This window comes from Fistularia commersonii, chromosome 14, assembly GCF_037954325.1.
Source record: "Fistularia commersonii isolate RoL2024-O1a breed Wild chromosome 14, RoL_Fcom_v1.0, whole genome shotgun sequence".
NCBI classification, from domain to species: Eukaryota; Metazoa; Chordata; class Actinopteri; order Syngnathiformes; family Fistulariidae; genus Fistularia; species Fistularia commersonii.
In genome coordinates this window covers 10,859,913-10,883,391 of record NC_141297.1, presented here as the reverse complement: position 1 = coordinate 10,883,391, position 23,479 = coordinate 10,859,913, and the positions used below count along the sequence as shown (strand labels likewise).

The 23,479-nt window shown below is 38.7% G+C and overlaps 1 protein-coding gene across 5 annotated transcripts in view; it reads right to left on the bottom strand.

Annotated features, from left to right (window-relative positions):
* Positions 1-719: 719 nt before the first annotated feature.
* The window catches only part of sema3b (sema domain, immunoglobulin domain (Ig), short basic domain, secreted, (semaphorin) 3B), a 34,449-nt gene continuing 11,689 nt past the window's right edge, over positions 720-23,479 (bottom strand). The window contains exons 5-19 of one of the 5 annotated variants that reach the window (XM_086158973.1): positions 13,319-13,438; positions 13,163-13,219; positions 12,721-12,814; positions 12,395-12,514; positions 12,127-12,269; positions 11,839-11,953; positions 8,715-8,784; positions 8,492-8,636; positions 6,750-6,969; positions 6,562-6,653; positions 6,395-6,436; positions 5,502-5,659; positions 5,344-5,399; positions 2,913-3,052; positions 720-2,803 (exon numbers count right to left, since the gene is read on the bottom strand). In XM_086158973.1, the coding sequence (XP_086015099.1) occupies positions 2,291-2,803; positions 2,913-3,052; positions 5,344-5,399; positions 5,502-5,659; positions 6,395-6,436; positions 6,562-6,653; positions 6,750-6,969; positions 8,492-8,636; positions 8,715-8,784; positions 11,839-11,953; positions 12,127-12,269; positions 12,395-12,514; positions 12,721-12,814; positions 13,163-13,219; positions 13,319-13,438 (2,085 nt within the window). In that variant the 3' untranslated portion in view covers positions 720-2,290. Of the gene's footprint in view, positions 2,804-2,912; positions 3,053-5,343; positions 5,400-5,501; positions 5,660-6,394; positions 6,437-6,561; positions 6,654-6,749; positions 6,970-8,491; positions 8,785-11,838; positions 11,954-12,126; positions 12,270-12,394; positions 12,515-12,720; positions 12,815-13,162; positions 13,220-13,318; positions 13,439-23,479 lie in introns of all 5 variants that reach the window. The other 4 variants (XM_086158972.1, XM_086158971.1, XM_086158974.1 and 1 more) reach the window with 4 other exon arrangements.

Here is a 23,479-nt window from a genome sequence, read left to right as displayed (position 1 = left end):
CATTTCATTTTGATTTAAAGAGTTAATTACATCTCTATAAAGAAGGTATATAAATAACAACAATGATTCAATACATCTAAAATCCACTCACAGACCTAGTGTGTGCTGCCTCCTGTCATCAGGGCTTTTCTAAATTCCTTAAAGCCAATTTTCAACATCAAGATCAAACAAATCCATTTGTCTTTGAAAACTTGTGGCAGCAACCGAAATTATACCAGTCTATGTCTTAATGCACCGTAAAATAATTCTGACTTTTCATGAATGTAGAAACATAAATGCATATCTCTCTAAAATGACTGCTTTCTTTTCTTCTTTGTTTGCTTGTTTCTTTCTTTCTTGCGGATACACTACGAGACATAAATATATTCTTCTGAACCTGCGCACACAATGAACACTAGGGGGCAGGTCACACTCAGACACACACACACACACACACACACACACACACACACACACACACACACACACACACATTCACACACTCTCACGCACATTCACACACAAGTCTGCACAGACGACCTACAGATGAGGTTTTTTTACAGGTAATACACAGAAAAAGACTTGTACTAAAGACACAGAGAAGGAAGACATTATAGTACTAATAATCAGTTAGGAAGAAAGGACATTGTTAAGCAGCAAAAGTCAATGATATGATTGACTGCATTACTACATTGAGAAGTGATTTTAACAGTGTATAAAAGCAGATGCAAGATGCATTGTGGGGAGTGCACAGGAACAGATCTGTGCGTTTTCTGTGTCAAATGAGGAGTGCTAGAGCTGCTCATTTCAAATATTAATTTGCATAAATGTATGTACGTATCACAAACAAAATATGCAAAAACAGTGTAAAAGAGCAAGGAGTGAAGTACCACTTAGTATATAAAAAAATCACTCTCAATCATAAATATCATGCTTATATATACAATGTACTGCTGCCCAGAAGCATAAGCTGTCAGACCTGGAGTCCAATTACATCTAGTGAATCTTTTCCTCCTCGTCTTTCCATGATTGATGCTTCAAATCAAACCACCAGAATCTAACCTTAATGTTGAAAAAAAGAAAAGATAGAAAGAAGAAAAAAATCTACCCAGCCAAAAGTAAAACTGGCAAAGTGTAAATTTCAAAGTGAAATTTGTGAACAACCCTTTTCTGTGTATGTTTGACTTGTTAACTCAGTCCTGGTCTTATTTGGGGTTTTCCTTGATATTCATTTCAATGCCTCAACATTTATCTGCATACCTTGAACAGCTAATCTTTGACTCATCATCTTCAGACTCATTTTGAAGTGGTCTTACAACCGTAACACATAACAAATGGCCGGGGTTTGAGGTTATTGTTTTCATTTTGACCATGACAGCATACATGAGTTATATTGCTTCAACATGCCTCAGAAAAAAGTAAAAGTAAAAACCTACATTCTGCAACATACTGCTCTATTCCACAGTGTGCCCTGCTGCCAGCATCTCTACCTCATCTGATTTAATAAACACAAAAAAACAGAAAGTTTTTGGGCTATACATGGGCACAGTACATGGTGTTTATCAATCTTTTAATCCAGTTGTGTTTAAAATGTGTTTCTATTGTGCAAAATGCACTTATCTGGGTAACTGATTCCAGTTAGTTGACATATTCCAGTATTTTCCAGTTATCACGTTTCACCATTCGACCCTGTGATTTTCCACAAGTGAGTCTTCTTTTCATTATGAAATTTTTAGGTTAGAAAAGTCATGAGGGGAGTTTATAAAAACTTTGAGATATCTTGGTGCAAGGGATGTACTCCAGAGGGCAATTGTTCAAAATATGTACTATTGTCCACTTGTAACATTTGTGGTTGGCATATAACAAATAAACATTGACACCCAAATGACAGGTGATTTTCTTGTGCTGTTAACCCAGCTCCTATATTCAGAGGCAAAAGGAAATACAGGCATGTGAGTTTATTACCCACCGATACATGGGTGTCTGTAACTGCTTTTTCACTCAACTAGACTAGTGAAACAGTGTACAGGAATCGTGCAGAATGTATTTAGGCTTAAGGCAGCACATGCAGAGGCTGGCCAGTGGAATGGAGACTTTGGGATTTGGGTACCTTAAAATAGGGGCATCCACAGATGACTATACATAATAGAGGAAATGTAGTGTATGCAGATGTACGTGTGTGTTTAGGTGCATGAGTATATATGTCTGTGAAAAAACCTTAGAGTTCTTGTCTTTCATTCTCTTTCTACCAGTCTCCTTCTTTCTCCCTGTATCAATCACATTTAATCCATCAATCATTTTCTCTTTCTTTTTACTCCCCAGCACTGCGTGGTGCCCGAGGGTTTGGTTTTCCATCGTTGGTCCGGCGGTTTCTCCCCTTCCGTAACTCCTGAAGATGCTTCCACTTTTTGTTAGCTGGGCGCACAGAAGGGCCGTGTGGTGTGTCATCTTTCACCGCAGCTGGAAAGCTTTTATCCAATTGGTCGCTAGCGCTGTTCTTACGTGCCCAAACTTGCTCGCAAATCTGATCTACAGTGCTGAGGTTGGGGTGGTCCACCAATTGCATGAAGTCCCTGTACCAGAGCTTTTGGTTGGTCATGGGGGAGCCTCCTGCACTGCGGGGCTCGAGTCGCACAGGGGCATCAGAGGGGAGATTGGAGACAGCTGAGGGTGCCAAAGGTACAACTTCTAATGTAATGACTAATAGTGTTTGGGTGAAGCCATGCTCCATGGCATGGCACTGATAGACCCCAATGTCCCTCTTCAGGACTCTGCGAATGAGAAGACCTCGATCTGTCTGGAGGACTCGGTCGTCTAGACGCAACTGAAAGACAGAAATAAGATTTATTGCTTTAGCGCTAAAAAGAATCCTGAAATTACAAAAGGTTTTAGTAAAACTGCCTCTGTTAACCCCCAATTTCAACTTATTTCACCTCTTCTCTGGGATTCTGCGGTTGTTTCTGGAAGGTCCATGTCACTCTTGCCTGAAGGGATTTCGGAATACACTCCAGGAAAGTACTGCTTCCCTCCACGCCGTATAACTTCCTCTCTGTGACGCGGTGCTTCTGGTGATCTGCAGGAGGCAGCAAAGACAGCAATCCCAATAAATTGAAGTAGGGAGGGCAATGTGTAATAGCACAGTCAGCTTTAAAAAAGGTCAGGAGAAGAATAGATAAGTGAGGACTGGATGAGACGGGAATAAAAAATCTAAACAGAGAAGAATGGGCAGGTCAGACTGAAGACTGGACAGCAATAATGGAGCTGGAAATGAATGTGCAATAACCAAAACATGCACTTTTAGATCCTTTCCTTGATTTATTTATATAAGACTAGATTAGAAAACACTGATGCAGGATTTTTATACATTTCTGTGTATATATTTGGGAACATAATTTTAAAGGACTGTGAGTTGAAGGGATCTGCAGCCAATTATACAGTAAAAGCTGTAATATATTTGGCCACTCAGCAAACACTGATTGCCACAGTTCAATACAAATATACATGATGGCCACATCTGTAGCGTTGGGAAATATTTGTCTGGACGGATGTTTGTGTCTGACATCACACAAAGTCTTTGTCCTGCAGGATTTAGCCAGGCAGAATATGTATTTGCCATTTCCAGACATGGTGTTCATGAATTTAAAAGAACTGATGAATTTGCAGAATTTTAATCTTATCTTGATAAATGTGGTCAAAGTTACACAAAGCTTTTCTAATCACCTTAAAGACACAAATTGTTTGGGGAATTAAGTGCCAAAAAGACATGTGACAAGTGTTTTATTACGATTGTATCAAAGACAATTAGCCTGATCTTCATTATTTCTACACAAAAAGCTTGAATGCCACATGATGTAATTATGTTATTCAGCAACGCCTTCGGTATGAGCGATTAGCCTGATTCAGTTATGTGGCAGAAAGACAGATAGCAGCAGAATGCCAGTATTGTGGTCAGTGAGGACAAAGGTCACCACGGGGGAAGGGGAAAGTATTTTGGATTTCTCTGGCACAGCGACAGTGACCTGCAAGATGCCAAGAGTCTCTTTGAGTCAGATTTATTGAACATTCTTCTGCTAAACAATTGTTAGCTAATAAATCTGCTGGTGTAAGGGATATTTCAAAGCAAACAGAGTTCATAAGATCCTTTTTCCACCTATAACTAGGTAAACAGAGAAACAGTAAACTAATGATACTGTTATGTACTCCCTGGATCATCATAAGCTAGTAAAATGGCATTTGATCTCTGTCATTTTTAAAATGACTGTGGACATTTGCAAATATTTGAGTTTCCAAAGAACATCCTGAACATCTGTCTGTGGAAGCAACAGTTTTCTAAACAATGGAATTGTGATGGATGTGAAACTTGTTCCTGTGTATACAGTTTTACTAAATAGATTCCAGGTAGTCATACGGACTTTAAAGGAAAATACTATGTTATCGTATGGAGACGATTTGGCACGAAGTTCTGGCAATTTTTAACATATATTATGATGATTAATGACTAAAATCTAATTGTTTTATGTCCCAAGAGCCAGCTTCTGCAGCTGAGGATCGGACCGCCAGGGTGCCCCGCTACGGCCACCGCCCGGCTCGCATTGCACCCGCCCCGTTTGACCCTTCCTGTGGGTAGTGACCCCAGGGGAAGAGGGATCCATGTCAATCCTTCGGGCTGTGCCCGGCTGAGCCCCATGGGGTGAAGGCCTGGCCACCAGGCACTTGCCATTGAGCCCCGCCCCTGGGCCTGGCTTCAGGGGGGAGGCGGTAGAGGGGCGGTGACCCCTGTCCGGGCCAGGGAAGACTGGATTCAAAGTTTTTGTTCTTCATCTTCTGAGCTGCGCTTTGTCTTCTAGGGGCATAAAGTCCCCAACAACATAGCTCCCAGGAGCACTGGGACACGTAAACTCCTCTATCACAGTAAGGTGGCAGCTCACAGAACCCGAAATGAGTTTTCTCCACAGGGTAGCAGGACCCTCCATTAGAGATAGGGTTAGAGGTACCATCATCCAGGAGGTGCTTGGAGTAGAGCTACTGCTCCTTGGCATAGAGAGGAGTCAGATAAGGTTGTCGGGCATCTGCTCAGGATGCTTCCTGGATGCCTCCTGGAATTCTGGGCATGTCCATCTGGGAAGAGACCTGGGAAGACCCAGGACACACTGGAGAAACTATGTCTCCAGGCTGGCCTGGGAATGCCTTGGGGTCCCCCCAGAGGAGCTGGACCATGTGATGGGGAGAGGCAGGTCTGAGCCTCACTGCTCAGGCTGCTGCCACCGCGACCCGACTCCGGATAAGATAGATGAATGGATCAATAATTGTTTTATGCAAGCTGTATGAAAAAATGTTTCATTTACACTCAGCAGTTAATCTCACCTCCAGAGCACAGGGTGTTGGGGTCTCCATTTCTCACATCCTGGCGACGGAAACGTCTATAACACATTGTTTAACAAAGTTTTATACTCAGAGTACACCTTCATTTTTGGTTAAAGTCTTGCAGTGTTATCTAATGTGTCAATGTCTGTGTCCCAGACCTCTTGGTGTTTGGCAGGTAGCGAGTACAAGATGTTCCATCCCAGGCACAGTACGGGTCCCTTGCCAGGCAGCACTCAGCACATGCCTTCCCGTACACACTGCAGCGGTGAAGGGGAACCTGGGCAATACTTGTGTCTGAGGCCAAATACAGCTGTTGCTGTGATGGTACAGAAGCGAGAGCAGAGCAAATATTTAAGACAAGATGACAGGACTGTCCCAAACAATTAATCACAGCAAAACTTAAACACATTGTTCGGACATAGTCTTAGCAACTGATAATTTAAAGAAAATTATGAGATTTCACACTTATCAATTATATAATTTTAAGATTTTGAAAATGGAAAACTAAATCTTGATCTCAAACTTAACAATGACACAGCTGTGCAGAAAATGACTTCTTGCGACTATTGCATTTGTAAAAATCTCAAAGGGGTATGTATGAGGATGGACAAGAAGTGCAATTTCAGTTAAGTACCACTACCATGGTAAACTTTGTCCAGCAGTTGCTTTGGCTGGTAAGTAGGAGCATGTTAAAGCAGGCGTTACAATGTGAGTTGAGACACTGAAATCTTGAACAATGTCAGGAACCATAGTAATTGCTGTCTTTGAACTTTCCACATCATGCAATGTCTGACCAAAGTCTTAGAGTAACATCCAATCATAATGCTAGATTTTGTGATATTTCGTAGTGGACCACTTATATTGCACAATGTATAGAGAGGATGAATAGTCAACACAATAGAAACCAAAGTTAAAAATGTTTACAGTTAAGAAAATTATTTCCGACTTTGTAACATCTTACCATTTATGGTTTGTGTTTGAAAGATTTTAAGCATTCTGTAATACTACTGTTATACTACTGTTTTTTTAACAAGTAGGTTGATATACTTGCCCGTTTTGACGAGATCTGCATGTTATTAATAGATGATCCATCCTGGAAAGGAAAGAAGATACATCAAATTGATTGCCACACTGAAAAGTGAAAACTCTGAATCTTATTTAAAGGGTAATGTAAAGGTTTATGTCTTAGAGGAGTCTGCTTTTTAGTAGTTGCCTTACTTTGAAGACCTCCAGCTCCTCAAGCAGAAGTTCCTCAACATTGTTCCAGCTCTCCTTTGGTACATTGATCACTTTCAAAACTGTCCCTTTGTCTGAAATAGAATGCACAAAACGTTAGATATTTATTTTAAAACTGAATCTAAAATTCCAGATTTTTATAGTTTTATAGTAACTTAATTGTATTTCACCTGTGCCAATAAACATGACATCATACTGTCCATCAGCTGCATTAACCCGGTCCACTGTGATCTGTGTGAAGCTGTAGTCCACGTCTGTCCTCACAAAGATAGGCTTTCTGCTCACCGGGTAGACTGGGTTAAACATCAGAGGGTGATGGCGTGCAAACTGGATCACATCATCAGGGAAACCCTTTGTGGACTCAAAGCTGCCAAACGTCTTGCTGGGACACTGATGGAGGCCAACGAAGAAAATCTGAATGAATATCTCATTGCAATTGGTTAACAAACACTTGATAACACTGCAAATTATATTTCATCTATAAGAAATAAGACAGCAAAAAGCTCGAAAACGACTAAAGTAATCAAAATACACCATGTATAAACTACCTACAACGCGCAGTACTCTTATGATACACATTTGTGGAAGGAAATGAAAAACTGCACTTTTTTTTAGGTCTTGTGAGCAAAACTCAAATAAAGACTTCGCTTCTCGGTCCTTAGCTTGTTTTATGTATCTAAAATGCAAAACTATGAAACTGTTTTGAAGCGTGACCATTTTTGTGTTCATTTCTCTTTTGAAAATTGGTCATGGCATGAAAGAGGTTTTATTGTAGGTCAAAAACAATTACTTAATTGCAGCCATACAAGAGGGATTTTTGTGTGGTGAAAGTAGCAGCTGAAGCCCTGCATAAGAAATGTTGCTGACACTATGCTTGCATACTTAGCAGAATATAAGAGCCCTAATAACCACACATTGATTCAGGCTAGGGTTGGGGGTTGGGTGGCAGGGAAAACTTTCGATTGAAATGCAGTGTAAGATGGGATATACTGCACTTTTGGAGAAGTATACCACACTCTTTAAAGTCTTTTTATATTTGTAAATGTTTTAGTTTCTGCCTTGTGAGCCCCTTTCACTGATCATACTAATGTAAAAAGCATACACTCATAATTTTCAAGGATGCATTCACACAAAAAGAAACAAATAGAAAGAAGTCCTGAGGAATTGCAACAGGCCTTGTCTTTGTTGATTATGATCAAATGCCTTTTATTTTAATGCAGTATCAGTTTTGTAGACAAGAGCCCTAAAATGGGAAATGTTGTGTGTGCTGTTTGCCTGATACCTACTACTAAAGATATGAACATATGTTTACTTCATCATTTGTCTATACCTTGGAACCTAAAACAGATTTACGCCATTCTTCACTTAAAAACTTTTAATGAGTTTCTCTCTTTGGCTTTACAGTAAGTTAGCTGTGGAACAAAGCACTGCCTGCACAAAACATTGCAGAACTCCAGTGACAAAAAGCAAATAGACCCAACTCGTGATTTAATATATTTAGAAGGTTAAGATCAAGGCGGGTCACTAACTATGTGGAAGAATTCATTAACATCGATACAAGACTCTTTCACAAAGTAAAGAGATTAACTAATTATATTGGTGCACTAAAACTTGGGGATGTGTACAAGAAAATATTACGAAGCAAGTTTACTGTACTGACCATGTTTTTTTTTTCTATCCTACCTAAAAAAGCCCACACTTTTACTAAAAGCACACAGAGAACAAATATTTTGTAAATGGGAATTAGTCAAATTTTATGTCAAATTAATCATCTATGACACAGGAACGTTACAGAGTGATGAACTGGAAATACCTCTTAAAGTAGAACTGCTTTTTGAATGATAGAGCAATGTCAAGAATGTCCAGGAGCACATACACTATGTATGGGTTTTTATTATTGTTATTGACATACCATTCCTGGGCGGGGATAGGGGACCTTTCCCTGGAAGGGGACCCATTGGTAGTTGGGCCCCTCTTTGTGAGCAAAGGGCCCCAGGAAGGCCCTCCGGATGTCATTCATGTAGTAGAGACACACAGCTGAGCCTTTAAATACACTGCTGCTGGGGGACAGGGAGTGCTGGGTTAGATACAGAAACATACACACACACACATACACACACACAATGGACCCTGACCTGGAAGTAGAGAAGACTGTGTAGATCATTGGATTCTTTCTATCCTTCGTCTGCAACAGGAATACATCGCCTGAGGATGGACAAACACACACATAAATGCGTGCGGAACGCACACACAAACATGCACGTCAAAGGTAGTCCAGAGGTCAGAGGTTGAGAGAAAGATAAACAGAGCCCTTTGGCCATTTCAAACCACTAACTACTTTTAACAGACATTCACAAAGAGCTAAGGGTCATGACATGGAACTAAATCCACCATGGCCCTAAACAACTGACTGTTGGCCCATTAAACAGTTTGTCATGCTTGTTTAGGCAGTGCCTACCTACTGCTACCTTTTAAGTTAGTATGGGATTGTAAGAAATGGAGAAATGATTATATCACTCCATTGGCACGCACATAAATGAAGTAATTGTTGTACACAGTGATGCCCAGATTAACATCTTTGGTACTCTGATAACTATGTTGCCTAAGGTAGGTCAGTAAATCCAGGCAAAGAGAAAATAACCCTTGTTCTTATGGCTGATTATGATGGACAGATGTAGCCCAGGGGAGGGTTGGATTTCGGACAATTATTTCCCATTTGTTTAGCTTTCACTGCAAAAAGATATATGGTCACCCATAAATGGTCACAAAGATTCATCTGCAGCTTGATTTTAGACATTCTGCCTTTCCTACCTTTTAATAATTTTTCTGTATTAAATTATTTCAGTACTTTACACCTGATGTCATATAATTAATCGGGTTTGAATTTGAAAAAGTTCTTGTTTGTAAGACACATTACTTATTTATCTACCTATTTATGTAACCATTTATTTAGTCAAAATCATAATGGCACTTTTACCCCTTCATGCATGATGGTCACTACAGGGGAGAGCCATTAACATTTTTTTAACTCAGTATATCATGGGTCATGCATCAAAGGGTTAAAGGTGTAATCCAGTTTCATCAACATAAATATCAAATGTTTCAAAAAATGTTTTATTTCTCTCTCTCCCTCTGCTTTTTGGAGATTTACCTTTAAATTGATATTATCAACTCGTGACAATAGCCAATCCTTAATGTGAGCACTTGTGACTAAATATCTAATTATAATCAATAAATAAGTTGATATGAAGCATCATTTTGGACAACATTTAAGTCTTATTTGGTCTGTATAAAGTTTCCACAGACCAAAGATTTGCCGTACTTCTTAAAATTTTACTTAATAAATTCCCCATCCAAACACCAGTATTTTAATTAATGATGATAACATCCTCAGGCATCTTGTAAATATAATGGAACTACAGAATAGTAGAGGTACAGGATGAGAATTTTTTTTTAATTTTAACAGAATGTAACATGATTTTGCTCTTTGGTTTTAATGAAACTCCAGTTTCTTTCTTAACTGTACTCTACGTTTGTGGTATACTACTAGGTTAATAATTGAGGTGTTGGATAATTAGTTATTACGGAAAACTTCATTTTCTGGCTTAAATTACAGTAGATAAACACATTGTCAAATGCACTTCCAAAGCTTGTCTTTCCGATCTTGGAAAGGATTAAATGAAATCTGAGCCCCTTGGGTGATCCAAAGCTTTGCAGTCCTGCCTTACTCAGTGTCATCAGACAGTTACTATGCACGGAAGAATCATTTAAACGGAAACCAATGTGATTTACATTAGAAATCATTCTTTCACTGCCACATCACTCTATTTGAAGTCCCCCTACATTTATCCTCAAACATACACATTTTGGGGCCAGATGATTGGTAAAATTATCTCTCATTTGAAGAAATTCCTCTGCCAGCGATCTGAGCCTCAGCTATGTCCTTGCTTCTGGACTCTGTCTAATAAAAACACATTATCAATTTATGTTCAACTAATACTCACCAGAGACAAGTCTGTAGCCTACTTTGAACCAAGAGTTAAAAAAAATAAATAAATACTGGCTTTAAGGCCAAGCCAGAATCAATAACCAATTTATCTCTCACTCATGCTTTCTTTAAATCTGTAGGAATGCTCGCCTCTTTGGTCTTGTAAGACTGAGCTCAGACATCCTAGTTAATTTATTATACACCCGTTCTCTATTTTTAATTATTTCCTAACATCTGAAAATAGGATTACATTGTCCCACTGTATGAAAGAAAACACAGAAATCTGGAGCAACAAAGGAAACTAAGACCATTTTTTTCATTCTGTTATTCGATATGCTTGATACGCAGGGAGGCAAAGACTGGGATTTTGTACAACTAAGAAGACCATATGAGTGGGTTCCTGTCGGAACATTCCCACAGCCTTGATATATTTTGCTTTAATATATATACTTAAATATAAATTAAAAAAATGTAAAGAACTGAGTAAAAATAATATACACACATACACACAAACACAAACACACAAACACACACACAATGAGCACACGATAGAGTAGGTTTCTCTGGGGTTACAATAGGTATAATGTTTAAGTCTCTCAAACCCGAATAAGGTCTTAGCCAAGTGTCTGATATGTAGATAAACAGAAATGAGATAAATTCTAAACCTGTTTAAAGCCAGGATACACATGTCCATGTGTGTGCCGTCATTCTTTCTGAGGTTGTAATACACCCAGACATAAAAGCAAACTCAATAACACTGAAAGTCCTGTATTGTGAGGAAATGTCACATAATGCATGGCTGTGTTTAACCAGGAAATGTTTGAATCTACCACAAAAAAACATTGATTGAGTAACAATGTTTACATGGTTCCACCCATTACTTGCTACCACAGACAATACAGGCTTCATATAATACAGCAATGGTCATTTTAGGTGTTTTATGTAAGATCATAGATGTGTTAAGTTTCACAAAATAATGTATTGCATGAATGTACGTGCAATCACTCTAGCACAACCTCTCATTCAAACTCTCAAGTAGAAATTAATCAACACAGTTAAATCATACTGCAGATACTGCATCATACTTAACTTATTCTACAATATTACATGATATAATCACATTTAACATCATAATATTATAGTTACATATAGTTATAGTATCAGATACTATAAATGTAACATACAGTACATCTCAATCCATCCTTTAATTGTATTTTGCAGCATTAAATGTCATTAGAAACAATTGGCAGTTGTGTGCACAGCGAACTCACGTAGCTCATCAAAGTAGGTGTCACTTCCATCAGGTCCAGGCACCGAGCAGATCAGCCGGGTTTTCAGAAATGTTGTCCACTTGTTCACCAGACTTCTTTGACCGCCCATGTCATTCTGTTTTTGGCCATCACAATCAAAATTTTGTAAGCAGGACATATTGCAGAGTAAAATGGGAGGGTACTAGCAGTGCCACACTTTCAAATGTATTTTTCTTTCACAATGTGACTTCATGCTGTGTCCTCTCGTGTTGCACAAGAAAAGATTTAAGTAAAGAAATCATGTCTCACCCTGCAAAGTTGTCCAATACGAGAGTAAGTAGACTTCCCTAGCCCTTGGGCCTCAACTGCTGTCTCCCGGAAGAAGAAAAATATCTTGTCATCATCAGGATTTTCACTTTCTGGGACCCAGAAGGAACCAACAAATTTTGGCTCTGGTAGATACAAACGGAGAAAGAACAGTGTTAGTTTTACGGGTATTATAACAAGAGCTTAAGAACTTTTAACACAAATTCTCATCTTGAAAAAAAGATGCTCAATGTGGCAACAAGAAACACACCATTCAGCCAACGCGAGTCATGTTGTTCAGTTCGGATTGAGGGACGTTTCCCCAGGCTTCTAAAGATGGTGAAATCCCGTCCCATTAAATCTGTTGCTACGCCAGCATAAAGCTCATCACCTACAAAGAAAGATCATAAATTGCATAAATTACAATTGATGATGTAACTCTTTTCAGGTGATTATTGGGTCTGTGTTAAAGGAAAAAAGCTAATTGACAAGCATGCATGCATAAATTACAATTGATGATGTAACTCTTTTCAGGTGATTATTGGGTCTGTATTAAAGGAAAAAAGCTAATTGACAAGCATGCATGGGTATACTTACCAACAAGTACAGATGCAGCATTGTGGCGAGGATCATATGGACTTTTCCCTTTTCCATCTTCTACCTTGGAGGGATCAATCCGGAACACATGGTCCTGATCGATGGAGGACAGGGAGATGCAGACACTTGGTGTACAAATGCACTTGGGTTCATAAATGTTTCATTTGCTTTCATTCTAAACAATTATATAAAGGGATAAAATTGTACATTTTTGTTATGAAGTTATCCTGTCATGCTTTAAGTTACACATTTGGCAGCTTAAAAGTAAAAGCAATGCAATCTTAGCCAGACACCTTTTTCTCCTCAGATCAGTTTAGTTATGCAAAACATCCTCTAAGAAACCACTGGATAATAGGTGTCACATCCATGTTTCAAAAAGAATTATGTATTGAGGTTCTACTCTGCATTTTTTTTTCACAAAGTCATTTGGATCCCAGATTACCTTTTCAGGAATCCGAGTGTAGTTTTTGTTTGCATGTACAAGGGTTAAGTTTAGTTTCTACAGATAAGAAATAAACAAGGAAGAAACAAGTGATCACTTAAGTTCTGCTGTCAAAAAAGATAAAATAACAATGTGCATGTTTATAATTGTCTTTACCTCCATCCTGTGTCCCACCTCCACGAAGGCACAAGTAGGGTGGAAAGCACCGGTTCCACAGGCGTACAGGTGAGTGCGATTGTAGTGGTGTAGGATCTTCACATAGTTGACACAGTCGGACTAATTGAAGCAAACACAGAGACAAAAAAATCTGTCAGATGTTTAAATATTTTACATGAAATCATTCTATTCGATACTTTTTTATACTTTCACGCTTCAGATTCAGCAAAGACTGTTAGAGCTTCAACCTCACAGCAAGAAGTATATGCAGCCAGCTGGCTATTCTGAGTACATTTTTTATGTTCCCTCTGCACATGTGTTCATTTATCCTGGTTGCTCTGGGTTCCTCTCAGTCTAGAAAAATGCAAGTCAACTAAGGTTAATTGGAGACTAAATAGCCCATCAGCAGGAATGTGAGTGTGAATGCCTGTCTGTCTTTGTAAATCAGACTTGTGGTCCTGTGCATGTTGAACCCTGGCTCCCCTCAATATCAGCTACGGTATTAAAAGGATGAAAGATCGGGATAGAAATTGATCGGATCAAGCATATGTAGGCTAAAAGGTACTTATATTAATAATAACACAGATTCAACTTTTAAAAGATCATGTCAATATACTCTGAAACGTGTCAGATCAAGTCGGTATCAGGTAATATCAAGGTAAAAAAGAAAATAAAAAATAAATGACTGCCTCTTGGTGTGGTGTACATTCCCTCTGGCCCCATATGTGCCTGACACATCCCCACCTCCAATGTTATGACAGCCTTTGTATCCTGCCTATGCATACACATGCCTTTGTGTTGGTATAAGACCTGTTAAGCTATTTTTGTTGCTGCCTGACTTACATAATATTTAGCACAAAAAGTTTTAGTGCCAAAAAAATGAAGGTAAAGATGATTAGTCAAAGTGCCTTTTCAAAGGGTTTATTGTGCTAGTAATAAAACACAACCATCTTAAATCCATCTTTCAGTTTATATTTCTGTTAGATTTTTTTTTGATAGTCAAAAATATTTGTTTAGGGTCATCGTGACTTGTTGCCGAATCAGCAGTAGGGCGGCTTGGTTGTGCTGTTATTGTAGGAATAGATTATGTTCAAAAGCATAACAAACCTAAATCTAAAATTGCTATACTGAGACAAATGTTTGGTTTCTCAGTTCTGTTTTTGGGGCCACATATTATGATTGGTGAACACACGTTTGATGTCAAATATCTAATACTTGCATTGATAAAACAGTTACAGCAGAATTACACAGATAGACAAGACACAAATAATAAGAATTATATTTCATTTTGGATATGAGCTTAATAGTTTTCTTTCCTAAACTGATTTGCTGGTTGCCGCTGGCTTAAATCCTCTCTCAAAGCATTTTTTTATCTTAATTTTCACAAAGCTAATAGCCTTTTTGTCATCAAATCTATGGGTAAATGAAGACTTCAATTCAGCTCTCAACCCCATCCTTTTATTTCTATTCCTGCCCCGGATGGTGAACCACTGTAACATCTGTTCATCTCCGAGTCATATTACTGAAACTGGATCTCCAGAGAATGCTGAAGTAAAGATTTATAGTAGACCGTTATGGATGTAATGGATGGATTATTAATCCTCCTTTTCTAGCCGCAATCCTGCTATACCTTTTACTAATGATGCCATCACCTGCAGAGATGACAGAAGCATGTTGCTCTTTATTTATTTATTTTGTCCCAATTGTTACTGAAATCATCGATTTTCTCTTCAGCATTGTATATTCAACAGCATTATTAGTTATAAGTTGCATCACTGAAAACACACTTTTAATTCTGACACCAAACGTTACTGTCCCTCCCATTCTTTCAAGTCTACTTTCCTTGGGCTGGCTACTGTAACATCTGTCTGTTGATCAAGTTACAAACACTGCTGGACCCTCAGGGATCATTAATGGAAAGGTTAAAGAAACGAATCTGATGTCAGCCACATGCTTGGCTAATGCACAGCCACAACTCTGGATGTGTGCTTTTCGTGTGCAAATGCCTGCGTCTGTGCGCGTGTGTTTGCGTGTGTGTGGTTGTGCGAGTCTGTGACTGCATGTGTGGATGGAATAGATTTATGTTTCATGAGCCAATTTTTTACATAGTTCAAATACATTTATGACTCTTTCTCATTTTCTCATCACCTGTTTCTCTGCATTTACTACACCAAATTTTTCATTACTTCCAAGACAGGGCTTAACTTTTTTCAAGGGTAAGTCAACTGGAAAATATTCAATTTGGCACAGGCGGTACAATCTAGATTTATCAATTTATTTATTTTTGTATAAAATTGGATGTTTCAATAGACTGTAAACCACATCTAAGGGTGATGGACAAACAACTCACTGTGAAAACAATGACACAAGGGGATTGCGGTTCATTACATAACTGATAATTGCATACACGCGTACATGCATGTACGTGTGCATGTGCGCGAGCGCGCGCACACACACACAATTCAATGGTATGGAACAAAGACCTTCCACACAGAATTTTAACCTCAGCACGACCTTGGTTTGCTCCAAAAAAAACTAGCCACTCCTTCAGACTATGTAATTTCAAATATCTTATGTATGTAGATACTGTATATACGTTATAAAAAGTTCAACCAATGGATGCACTAATTAAATTGATGACAAGCATAAGTGACATCAACAAAACATGCTCGCCCACTGACTTTGCCTGCACACCCTCAGAAAAACAAAGTTTCCAAGCATAAATACAATATACACTCAAAAAACACAAACCCAAGGGTTTACTTTGCTGCCTTACTTCATTATACTGTTCTCATGCAGAATCAGTCTTTTTTCAGATTCAGGGTGTGTCTGGAGCAAGACCTCCTCTTCAATCTGACCCTATTGTGCTCCAACCCTCTGTCTGTCTGTCTGTCTGTCTGTCTGTCTGTCTGTCTGTCTGTCTGTCTGTCTGTCTGTCTGTCTGTCTGTCTGTCTGTCTGTCTGTCTGTCTGTCTGTCTGTCTGTCTGTCTGTCTGTCTGTCTGTCTGTCTGTCTGTCTGTCTGTCTGTCTGTCTGTCTGTCTGTCTGTCTTGGGATAGGTGGGTCAACAATGCAATTCTTTGATGTGACAAACTGAAATAGCAGGAAGCTTTGGAGGATGAATGTAAGAAGGGAAAATAAGGCTGACGAACCCCTAGATGATCAGATAGGAAGTAGAAGACCGAGGCAGTTGAACAGTGCTAATAATTACATTTCTTTTGTGTGCTTCGGTGTGGTAACATTGGATTCAACAGTCAACCTCTGACCAGCCACTTACTCATTAGTTGAAACAGTGAGCAAAATGCTAGCAGTGAACTCACAATGGCCTGAGCTTTAAGCCTTGCCTTGTGCTTATGAAGTTGCATTGTTCTAATGAGGATATATTTATTTTGCCCTTCTCTTTCTATTCTTTTCCTAATTATTGCACATTCCCGGCCTTGTAATGTAACACATTGCGTCTGGATAACATCAACACCTTTTTTGTTTAATCCATGTTCAATCACATTTGTTTTTGGCTTTTTAGCCCTTCTGCTTTTTAGCCCATTTCAGTATTTTTATGAGTTATTGCAGTACATCATCATAAAAGTTTGGAAAGCAATTAAATACCTTGTCATTTTGTCTGTTTTGAATGCACAAGTGTTCCTGTGTCTGAGGGAACTTTAATAAAGTTAATGTCTGAGAGACACTGACTGGAACATACAGTGACGGCACACAATGGATCAGCATTAAATACTCAGCACGGCACAGTGTAAAAGCCGTGGAATGCCTTTGATAGCATCTGCTGTGCAGGAAAATATAACAGTGTTGACATTTGTCATATATATTTTCAGTACATTGTTATAAAAGTTTGGGAAGTAATTAAATAACTTGTCATTCTGTCTCTGTTTTGAATGCACCAGTGTCCCTGTGTCTGAGGGAACTTTAATAAAGTTAATGTCTGAGAGACACTGACTGAACATACAGTGATGGCACTCAGTGGACCAGTATTAAATACACAGCACGGCACAGTGTAACAGCCCTGGAATGCCTTTGATCGCATCTGCTGTGCAGGACAATGTAACAGTGTTGACATTTGTCATACATATTTCTCTAGACTGCTCGCTAAGATCTCACCCTACAGGAAGAAGCAGAGAATTTCATTTCACCAGTGATTTACACCAATTCTATTATTCTCAACAGGGAAAGGCTAATAACAGTCCCTTACAGATTTTAGCCTTGCGTTAATGTTGGCCTGCTTCAACTAATAATTCATTGATAAAATCCTTGTGGATTCATCAGAACTCTGTTTTTTTTTATAATCCAGCAGTTTAAGTAGTTTTTCTGTGCTGACATCTGAACTATTATTGCAATGTACAGCAACATGTCACACTTTAAGTTAGATGAATATCTAGAGCTGCAAGAACACATTAGATGACAAGTCAGTAAAGGTCTTGTAATGGCAAAAAGGCAGTTGACCAAAATGAAGTGGGACTTGTATGTGCAGAAAAAACATGAAATTATGAGTCAGTAAATGTTGTACCTCAGCAGGGCCCTCAGACATCTACATTTAAGCTAACAGGGAACATCCTGCTGGAACAGCAAAATAGTAGCCTTATATTGATCTATATTTTCTGCGCACACATTTTCTGCTCACAAGTAATTTGAGCAAAGGCCAACAATTGAACAAAAACAGACTACACGAGATATCGTCCCTCTCATATCAAAAGAAATAAAGGCAACCCCATAGCTTCTAGTGTAGAGTACTGAGTCCTTTTAACCCTTGTGTGGTGTTCGGGTCTGTGGGCACACACACACACACACACACACACACACACACACACACACACACACACACACACACACACACACGCACACACACACGCACACGCACACGCACACGCACACGCACACACACACACACAAAAGTGAAAATGGGTCCCACAGACCCGAACACTACACAAGGGTTAAGCAACAAACCTGTGAGAGGACCATCAGAGGACAAGCTGAATGTCATCATTTTTTTCACCACCAAGGGTTGGGGGGGGGGGATTAATAGCATGTTAAGTAGGTAAATTGTGATTATTTACTCTTGCTTTGTGAAACAAATCCAGTTTTTATATACATTTACTTTGTGGAGCTCTGCAGCTCATACTCACAACACCAACATCATCAGGAAGTTATGACTCATTCCCTCTCATGCAGTACATTCAGATTCACATAAAAAAGGGTAATTTTATATTTCTTGGTTATTTGTTGATGGGTGTTGGTGGAAAAAAAAAAATCACAAATTTGATGCCCATATGACATTTTAAACACACACCCCATCACTTCTGATGTTTAAAATGTCACCAGATCCTTGGCAACGCCTTACTTTAAGTGCTTACTTACTAAGAGTGTCTGGCTGAATTGTCCAGCATTTACTGCCTCTTTCTCTCAGTGTTTATGTGCATGTGTCTGGATTGGTGTTAGTGCATGTAAGTTGGCTTTCCTGTGGTCTCTAGGTGAGTGTGAGTAATGAAGTGTTTATTACTTGCTTTTATGTTGACAAATGACAAGACCATTACAAGTTGAGTGTTTAATTGTTGATCTACTGATATAAATGAGCTACCGGTATTATTCATAGGTGCAAGTGGCTTGAACTTACCAAACATTAAGTAGATGAATAGATGAAACTCTAACTTTTCTAGACAAAAGTGTCCCATGTTTGACACAGTGGCATAGTGGTTAGTGTTTCTGTCTCACAGCAAGAAAGTCCCTGGTTTAAGCTCAACAGGGTGCCTTTCTATGTGGAGCGTGCATTTTCTCCCTGTGTTTGTATGGGTTTCCTTCAAGTTCTCTGGTTTCCTTCCACAGTCCAAAAAAAAGTTAGGAAGTTAATTGGAGACCCTACATTGCCCAGGCGTGTGAGTAAGGGAGAGAATGGTTGTATGTCTCTGTATGTTGCCCTATGATCAATTGGTGACTGGTCTAATGGTGAGATAGGCATAGTGACCCTAAGAAAAGGATAAGTGGTACAGATTATGAAAGAATGACAAGTGTGCAAGTGGTATCAAACTTTATATTTCCATTTACAAAATCTAAAAGTAATGGCAAATTGGAAAAAGCAATATGTCTTTATTTTACCCCTCATAAAGTTTCTAATCAGACGATCATTTAGTGATGAATCTCATTCTACACCTGATCTGTTGACTTCTTAATTACCACATATCAATTAGAGGACAAACTATATATTTGTTTCTTTTATTGAAAAAAAGCACATGTGTTTATCAATTAGAGTTCGACATTTTAATTCTCTCAAACAATAGGAATTAAAATAGAATTAATGACTTAACTCCATCATCACACTGCATTGTCAAAACATTATGATTTCCATCTTCTGTTCAACATTGTCGACACTGTGTCTGATTTCAATGAGGAAGGAGGATTGAGTTTATCCAAACCAGAACGACATACCAGCCTGAATCAATCATGTTGAGTATATACTGACACAGAAAAAAAACAAAAAACAAAATAACATCTCCTTTTTGAATAAAAGTCCTTAGCAATCTTTACTAACTATATTGATTCAGAAAAGCCTCCATAAGCCTTTATGTCATCCATAGATTACACCATTACTACGTTTGGTCCTCCTTGGATATGGCCATAGTTCCACCTCTAATGCTGATTGGCTTGTCATTAGTCACCCTATTAGACGTTCATTGGGTATTCACTTATCCACCTAGAAACCAAAAATTCATGCCATAATGCAAAACCACAAATAGTCGAGTTGGTGAAGAAAGATTCCTAGCCTGAACTCAAGTCTGATATCAGTGTCATTAAGAATCACAAAGGCTTTGACAAGGACTTGACATACTCTCTTCCCGAGGGAGAAAACACAGATGATTTGATTCAACTGGTCAAACAACAAACAACTCAGCATTTAATGGATCCCTATTGTTGTTGTTGTTGTTGTTTTGCAGCACAGAACAAGAGACAGAATAATGTTGGATATTTGAGAGAGTATGAAATGAGCGAAATGAGAATTCCGTGTCTCTTAGGGGACATTAACGCTGCACAGACATTTTGGTCTCGACTGACCAAGGGACTTTTATGTGAGTAAAGTGTGAGGTCATCCGAGTTCTCTGTGTTTGGAAAAGTGTTTGCCCAGAGAACAAAGGTCTAAAGAATTAAGCGAGCTGTGTTTATTAAAGGATAATAATAGCATTTCAAAGCCAGACAGCTTGTAAAAACAACTGATCAGGGGAAAAACTTTTTGTTTAGTGAATGTCCATTCTTTTTATATTATTTCCAAATCTTTCTCTCTCCTATTTACTTTTTCCTGTGCCACTGTCTTATTCTTATTTTTTTCTCCACTTCCAAGGTTCACTAAAAGACACACAAATAGCCTCCACACATGCACACACGTACCCAGACAGATGCCTGGTCAGGTGAAACTGGAGCCTAGAGGTTCTATGAATGGAGGTCTGTCTTCTACAGCTGTATAATCACACTGATAAAGGGTTTGTTTTACACACATGAAGACACACACACACACACACATATTACACATATGCACACGCACACACAGACTGACACACGCACACGCGTGCACACACTCACTAAAACATATACACGCACACACACATGCACACACACACAAGATACATATACATTCATGAATGTGCACACACTGTCAAACACAGGAACAGAAGAACTGTAATTAGTCACATTTGGGGCACGTCAGCACACACTGATTGAAGTGAGATTTTCACACACACCTCTCGAGCACTTACACACACAGAAGAGTAAAGTAATTGTATGTAACATAATCCTGGGTGGTCTATATGGTCTTGGTGGCCTCAAAATGTTGGTCAGGTAGCCAGATCTGAACTACCAGAAGTCATCACATTTGGACACATAATGGTCACAAAGTGTTTATTCAGTATATTTTTAGAAAACAGTCATTTCTTATTTGAAGAACAAAATAGAACATTTTTATCTCAGCTTTTATTTTTGACCGCCAATAAGACTGAGGGAAGTAGCAGGGTGGCCTGTGTCTAAAGAAAGCTTTCAAATGGATATTAAGATGGGTCATGGGTTCAACCCCTGTTACACATAAAGTGCCTCTGTCAGCTTCCACCATGTCAGGTCCCTTTCTGCAGATTAAACCCTCACGCATTTTATTGATGAATTATTTGGCCAAGACTCATTTTCATTTAAAATACATATACATTATTTAAAATCTCCTCATACTGTGGTAAGATGGAGAAAGAAACATTTAGTGAGATTTTTGTAAACAAAAAAAAATTCATCTTTCTGACTTTGTGTGTGTTTGTTTGTGTGTGTGTGTGTTTATGTCCAAATCAATTTTCATATCATCAGTGGATATGCTATAGACTTTGAGTTTAGAACCAATTTAACTTGAATCTTTTTTCCACCATTCATAAAGTAACAGTCAGCAAATTCACAAAAAACTAAGATTAGAAGCCTGCTTTACTACAAATCAAAAAACAGGGGGATGCAGTAAATAAACAGAGGGTGCTGACATCTTCAGACTATAGGTGTGGCACAGAATGTTTTTTGGTTCACTCTCAGAATTGTATGAAGCTACAAATAGACCGAGTGAATATATTATGGAGAAATATATGAGTCATTGTTTGGACTTACAGGGTTGAAACCTATGACACATTTGCAGCTCCGGGTTGCCAGATGAACTGAATAGCCTTGACATGTACTGGACATGTACGTCTTAATCGATCTAGATAGGTGGTTAGCCATGTGTCAATGTGCTTACAAGGATAATCTAAAACGACATGTCAGTTGCTAAAAATGACAGATTTAAACCACTAAGATGTATTATTATGTTTATTCAGTTCCCTATTTTACACTCTGCTGTTGAAACAAATTCTTTCTAAAGTGCTTTTGAAAACCCTGATTGAAATAAATTGGTACACATGACCAAGGAAGAAAATTGTGACAACAGATTTGGATCTGTGACCAAATCATCAGCCAATATTTGTTCCATGTTGCAATAAGACAGGAAATTGAATCAATACATGAAGTCATTTGCAATCACTTTCTTTTTAATGATGTTCAAAACAGCAAGAGATACACTATGTACCAAAATTAGCAGACCTCAGCCAGATAAGGTTTCGAAAAAAAGAACACTCCAATTTTGAGGATGTTATCTGTTTGACTGTAGTGTTTGTCTCATGATCGTGACCGCAGTGAATTAAAAGGTGTTATTATGTTGCATCGGTTTAAGACCACCAGGCACCTACTCTGAGGTTCCCAGGCCTGATCTCCTGACCCGAAAACAGTTCTGTGAAAGCACCCAAGAAACTTCAAGGACACATTGAAGTTTTGATGTGTTATTGATCTGACCACATTTGGAAAGGTCTGGACCCCATATGGCCACATTCTTTAAACAGTGTGCACCCAAATGTTATCTGGACTACATTGAGCTACCACATGCTCAACGGACATCAGTATTTTATTGCATTCTTCAGAATTATGTGTGTTTTAATTTCTGACAGAGTAGGCAAAGAAAGTTTCACAGTGTCCTTCCTGTTAAAAGAGAGGGCATGCTTGTTTTTGTTCCTTTGAAAGCAGCAAGAACTATGTTTGCATGTACAGTGGGGTTGTGATAGTGTGTTATTATGATGCATGTGGACTGTGATGGCTGGATATCCCAACACTAAAGCCATGTCTGTGCAAGCCTTAGAATCTAATGTTTGATGTATGCACCAAAGTGGCATTATGAGCTTTTTTTTTGTCCACTAAAAAGGAAGTCAGATGGGCATTTCATGCTCTATACCAGGGGTGGGCAAACTACTGCCCGGGAGCCACATTCGGCCCGCCAAAGATTGGTACAGAATTCATACTTGATGTGAACGATTGCATGATTGGATCAATAAATGCAGGAGCTCAAACAGAGGATTATTTCATTTTTGGAGCTACTTGAGGACACTTGAAAATTTTCCTGAGTTGAATGACACAGGTTGGCTTTGTGATTTAGCCTTTACTGTGGACATACTGACACACATGAATGAGCTGGACGTGAAGCTACAGGGGAAAAAAAAACATTTGTGCATGAAATGCAAGCGAACGTCAGAGCCGTCAAAACCAAGCTGGTTTTATTTTCAAAGCAAATGTCAGACATTGTTCTGACAAATGCAGTGTACTATTAACAAATGCTTTTTT